General features: G+C 37.5%; 1 protein-coding gene across 1 annotated transcript; it reads left to right on the forward strand.

The window, feature by feature from the left end:
* Positions 1–1,133: 1,133 nt before the first annotated feature.
* Positions 1,134–3,936, forward strand: LOC126628504 (dof zinc finger protein DOF5.7-like). The gene is made up of 2 exons (XM_050298254.1): positions 1,134–2,694; positions 3,385–3,936. Exon 1 carries the CDS (start codon positions 1,391–1,393, stop codon positions 2,678–2,680), a length of 1,290 nt encoding a protein of 429 aa, XP_050154211.1. The 5' UTR covers positions 1,134–1,390; the 3' UTR covers positions 2,681–2,694; positions 3,385–3,936.
* Positions 3,937–5,211: the final 1,275 nt, after the last annotated feature.

Here is a 5,211-nt window from a genome sequence, read left to right on the forward strand (position 1 = left end):
AATTATTGTGTTATATTGAAAAATTGTCACGTGATATAATCATTTAAAATAAAACTTTATACTTTAGAATACAATATCGAGTATCGACTATACTTACTTATACAAAGTGATTATATTAAGAAAGAATGATCCCAGTTCCATGCAATAATTTCTTTTAACACTATAGGAGGTATTTGTTTGCAATTGGGGTGTTTAAAGTGATGTGTGGTTATCTTTGGTTTTAAAAGGGACATTTCATGGGAAGGAATAGACAAAGGTACTGTGAGTGAGAGACACCCCACTGTTACTATTGTTTGTACTGACTCGGCCTTCTTTCTACTCTTTCTATATTCTATCATATCACATTCACATCCCAAAGCTTAGATTTCATTTCATATCATGCACCATCGGTTTAATCACCCATGACCAGATATTCATTCATGTCTCATCATCCAATAAGAAATTAATTAGTTACCACTTTAACAGTGTTAAGGCTAAAGGTGGCAGTAGCTTTCCACAACAACTTAAAGCAAGATCAGTATTCCGTGACGTTGTAATATAATAATGTAATGTTGTAGAAAAAATGTACGTTTATATAAAACAAGTTCAGCATACCCTAACCTCTTTTTATTCTTCCATCAATTAAAGTAACTTTAATTACTATTCTTTATCAAGTTTACATTGTCGTTTACCATTTAGAGATTTTCTTAGGGATTTGGAACACACCTTGGTATGTTATACAATTTTACTTCAATTATAAAACGTGTATTTGATTTTTATTAAAATACTTTAAAAATAACACATATAAACATTGTCATTTATTTATTTTATAACGTGAAACGGTACATTACGTAAAGTATTTCTGATACACATAAAAGTTTTTTTATTACCGTATGATATAAAAGTAAATTTTTCTTTTCATATCGTGTAAAAACGTGACATGTGTACAGACCATTCCAAAAATGAGACGATTATTTTAATTTTCACTGCTGTGTCACATTTTCCATCTCTCCAAGCATCAAGAACTGATTCTATCCAAATTGTTTTGTTGTTGTTGTTTTGGTTGTGGATCTCTTTTATTCTGCCAGCTGCTGATCGTTTTTTCTCAGATCATTAGTTTACCTGTCTCTTCTCCCTCTTTTCCTCTGTCCTTTTCCTCTATCTACCTCCATCTCTCTCTATATATATAGAAATAGAAACCGACTTCTTTTTCTACTGTAACTCTCTCTCTCTTTCTCTCTCTCTCTCTCTCTCATATATTTCAGCTTTATTTGTTCTATCAGATCTAACTTCTAAACCCACCTTAATACATATATCAAAGTTTTCTTCTCTCTCTCTTTGATGAAGATCACAAGCACTGTTAAACATTCAACACCCATCTCCTTCCTTCCCCTTTCACTCTCTCCATCCCATGCATGAAACTAATGAATTGACTACAACTTTGCCTCTCCCAAAGGAAACTAAACCACCATCCCAAAAAAACCACACCACCCACCCCCACAAACTAATCAAACACTTCTCTCCAACACACAAAATGATGTCCTCAGATGCCGCACCGCCGGCAAAGCTAAAAGACGACGAGAACCCAACAGGTGGATCAGGCAGCAGCCGGCCGAAAACCACATCATCATCGTCATCGGGGCCAAAGCTGCCACCACCAGAGCAAGCCCTCAAGTGCCCGAGATGCGACTCACCCAACACCAAATTCTGCTACTATAACAACTACAGCCTCACGCAGCCACGCCACTTCTGCAAGACTTGCCGGAGATATTGGACCAAAGGCGGCGCTTTACGCAACGTCCCCATTGGCGGCGGCTGCCGGAAGAGCAAGAAAGTCAGGTCCTCTTCATCCTCCAATTCCAGGCTCTCCTGCAGCTTCGACTCATCAAAAGACTCGGCCGGCTCTTCCTCCTCGGAGAATATGATGCTCGGCGGCTTGAAGTTCTTCCATGGCATTTCGCCTGCCATGGATTTTCAGCTCGGCAACATATCTAGGCTCCATAACAACAACCAGTTCTCTTCAAACCCAGCAGCTGGGATTAATTTCAACAACCCATTTTCAGCTTTCGGAGACGTTTCGGGTATTTCCGGTTTGAATATTAGTACTCTTGAGCCATCAGCCGGTGGTGGGACAAACGCTTGTAATAATTCTTTTATGGGTTTTAATTATCCGCTCACTTTGGGCGGCGGTGGAGGCGGTGCTAGTGGTAGTGGTGGGCTAATTAGTACACAGAATATGATGAGTGCTATGAACGTGCACAGTAGCCTTGCGTCTTCAATCGAGTCTTTGAGTTCTATTAACCAAGACCTTCACTGGAAAATGCAGCAGCAGAGGCTGGCCATGTTGTTTGGTACGGAAGAGCATGACCAGTCAACTCATTCAACGCAGTCTCAGCTTGAAAACCAGCAGAAAACGCAGCAGATGATTACACCCATAAGCTTGTTTCAGAATCTGGAGGTATCATCATCCTCAAAACCTGATCATCATCAAGGTGTAAGTCATGGAAGAAAAGAAGGTGGGGATACCGCCACTGAGTGGTTCTTCGGGAACTCTTATGCACCACCAGTGACTCCGACTCCAACCAACAGTGGTGGTGGTGGTGGTGGTGGCGCCGGAGGCAATGAGAACGCAAGCAACTGGCCTCATGGAATTCCAGCGTGGAGTAGTCATGATTTGCACCAATACAATGCTTTACCCTAGATCATGAGAGAGAGGTATACGACAATTTGAAAGCATGATGATCTAGAAATTAATCGGGGAAATTATATTAATTTGTTTATTTTAAGAAATTATCTAAGAACTAAAAACACATTTTGGCATATGTTTCTGTTGATGTTGTTTTTGTTGGGGGAAGACCCGGGGGGGGGGGGGGGGTTGGGGTATGATCATATGCAAAAATGTAAAAGTTAACTGGTAACAGAAGGAAATTGTATGTTTTGCCCTAAATTCATGATTATATTATGCAGTATTTTTTATGAATGACCCAAAACAGGTGTTGATCAAATGTGTTGATATATATATGTTCATGGTAGTTTTCCCATTTTCAAATGCATGTAGATTGAAAGAAAGATTGTTGTTTATAGTAGTAATAAATGCAAGAAAATCTACTATCTATACGTATGTGGATTGAAACAATCAAGGAATGATTATGAACAGAAATGGATTGTATGTACATGGGGTTTTTCAGTAACTTAATTATGAATTCTTTTGGTAATGATGTGGTTATTAAACATCATTTAGGGTTTATATTAATCTCATTGCTTAGTACTCAACATATTAATCTCGTTGCTGTACGTATGTAGATTTTGGGGTGTTATTAAATGGGATATCTTTGATTTGTTTTATGTTCCGTCTGCATCTACGACTCTCACTGTCTAGTAAGTGTGTCTTTTTCTCTCCCATAGACTCTCTCTCTCTCTCTATCAAGGAACTGAGTCTCAGGCTCCATCTCTGCCATCACCCTCTGATCACAATGACAATGTATGAAGTAGCAGTAAGGGGCCAGCTAGTTAAAGCTTTCATTGTTTGGCCTCTTCCTAGCTATCTCTGCAACAGTTGCAATGTGAGCCAGCCTAGCCTGCCTGCCTGCCTGCCTGCTCTCTGTCTCTGTCTCTCTCTCTCTAGATCTGTTGCTTATTGGGGATGTGTTTGTAATAATTAGTGTGGCAGTGTGGTGTGATTTGGTGCTGTCTGAAAAAGTGGTGGTTTGAAAGTGTATTGAATGAAGGACTTCAACATTTGAATCAATGAGAGAGAGAGAGAGAGAGAAGTGCTTTGGGTTCCCTTTTTTTGGTGTAAAAAAAGGGTAATTCATGAGTAACTTTTTAGAGTGTTGGAGATCGAGCTCTTTCTTCCGTGCTAATTGCTGTATACTATTGAAAGCATCTCTCCCCCATATTGCGATTCTGTTTCATTTCTCTCATAAGAGATTTTTTAATATAATCAGAATACAAGATAATATATCACGTATTATTATATAAATGATGAGATACGTGTATTAAAATATTAATAACATAACAAATACAATTTTTTATCACTTATATAAAAATACGTGATGTACCACTAGCATTCTGATCATAGTATAAAATTTCTTCATTTCATGAGAGAGAGGAGAGAGAGAAACTTTGCTTTTTCACTTTCCAACTTTATTCTCCACTTTGCCTATTTATGTGAAGAAAAATATTAAAAAGATTTTTTTTAGATCATGTTTTATAAACCATATGATATTACAGTTGATTGTTTAATTTGTTTTTAATGATTTAAAAAAAGAAATTCAACCATTAATTACCACATCACATGATTCATAAAAATATTTTAAAAAAACAATCTCTCTAACATCACTTTTTGTGAAACTAAAAACAGACCCCACCACTTTCAAAATTATTAGCAGAAATATTGCATAAAGCTCCAACTGCATCTGTAATTAAAAGGAATCCTACGTTTCTCCTTACATCCATGTATATTTTACTCAACTATGCTTATGTGTACCCAAAAAAGCATGCATCTTTTAATTACTTAATTACGTGTTATGCCTTTTCCATGCAGCGTTCTTACATAAATACAAATAAATGGTTTGCTTGTCCTTAAATGCTTAAGCAATCTTTGCATGGATCAAAACCCATCTCTCTCTCTCTCTCTCTCTCTCTGATCTCTGAGGGAGAACTATCAACTTGATTACCATGTCCTGTAAAAACAAGGCCCATCCTTTCTGTCTTTACCTTTCTTAAAAATTGGGCTAGCTACATGCAAGGCAAAATGGTTGTATATCTATCACTATCAGTTGAGTAAGAAATTACATGTGCCAGGATTCCTTACATGAAACCAGTTTTTGGCTCTCGCCCATTGTGTTTCATACCCTTTCGTGCAACATTCTTTAGGGTTTAGGGCACTGTGACACCACCAACTCCGTGCTGCTAGCCCCCCGCCAGCCCAATGTATGATGTATCTTCAGTCTTTACAAAAATGTTGCTTCTGCTTTTCCATTCATCTCTCTCTCTCTATCTCTCTCTCTCTCAGACACACATGGATCCAGTAAAGATATATATGAAGTGAAGCTCTACTCAAAAGATTATCAATCTTAATTATCAGTCTACTCTCCTTCTATTCTTGCAAATTAAAAATTATGCATATCTATATAACTATCTCTTTTTACGTTTTTTATGGAGTAATACTAAACAGACCAACTTTTTAGATCAAATTTGCAAAACCATATGATGTCTCATCAATAGAAA

This window comes from Malus sylvestris, chromosome 1, assembly GCF_916048215.2.
Source record: "Malus sylvestris chromosome 1, drMalSylv7.2, whole genome shotgun sequence".
Taxonomy (NCBI): domain Eukaryota; kingdom Viridiplantae; phylum Streptophyta; class Magnoliopsida; order Rosales; family Rosaceae; genus Malus; species Malus sylvestris.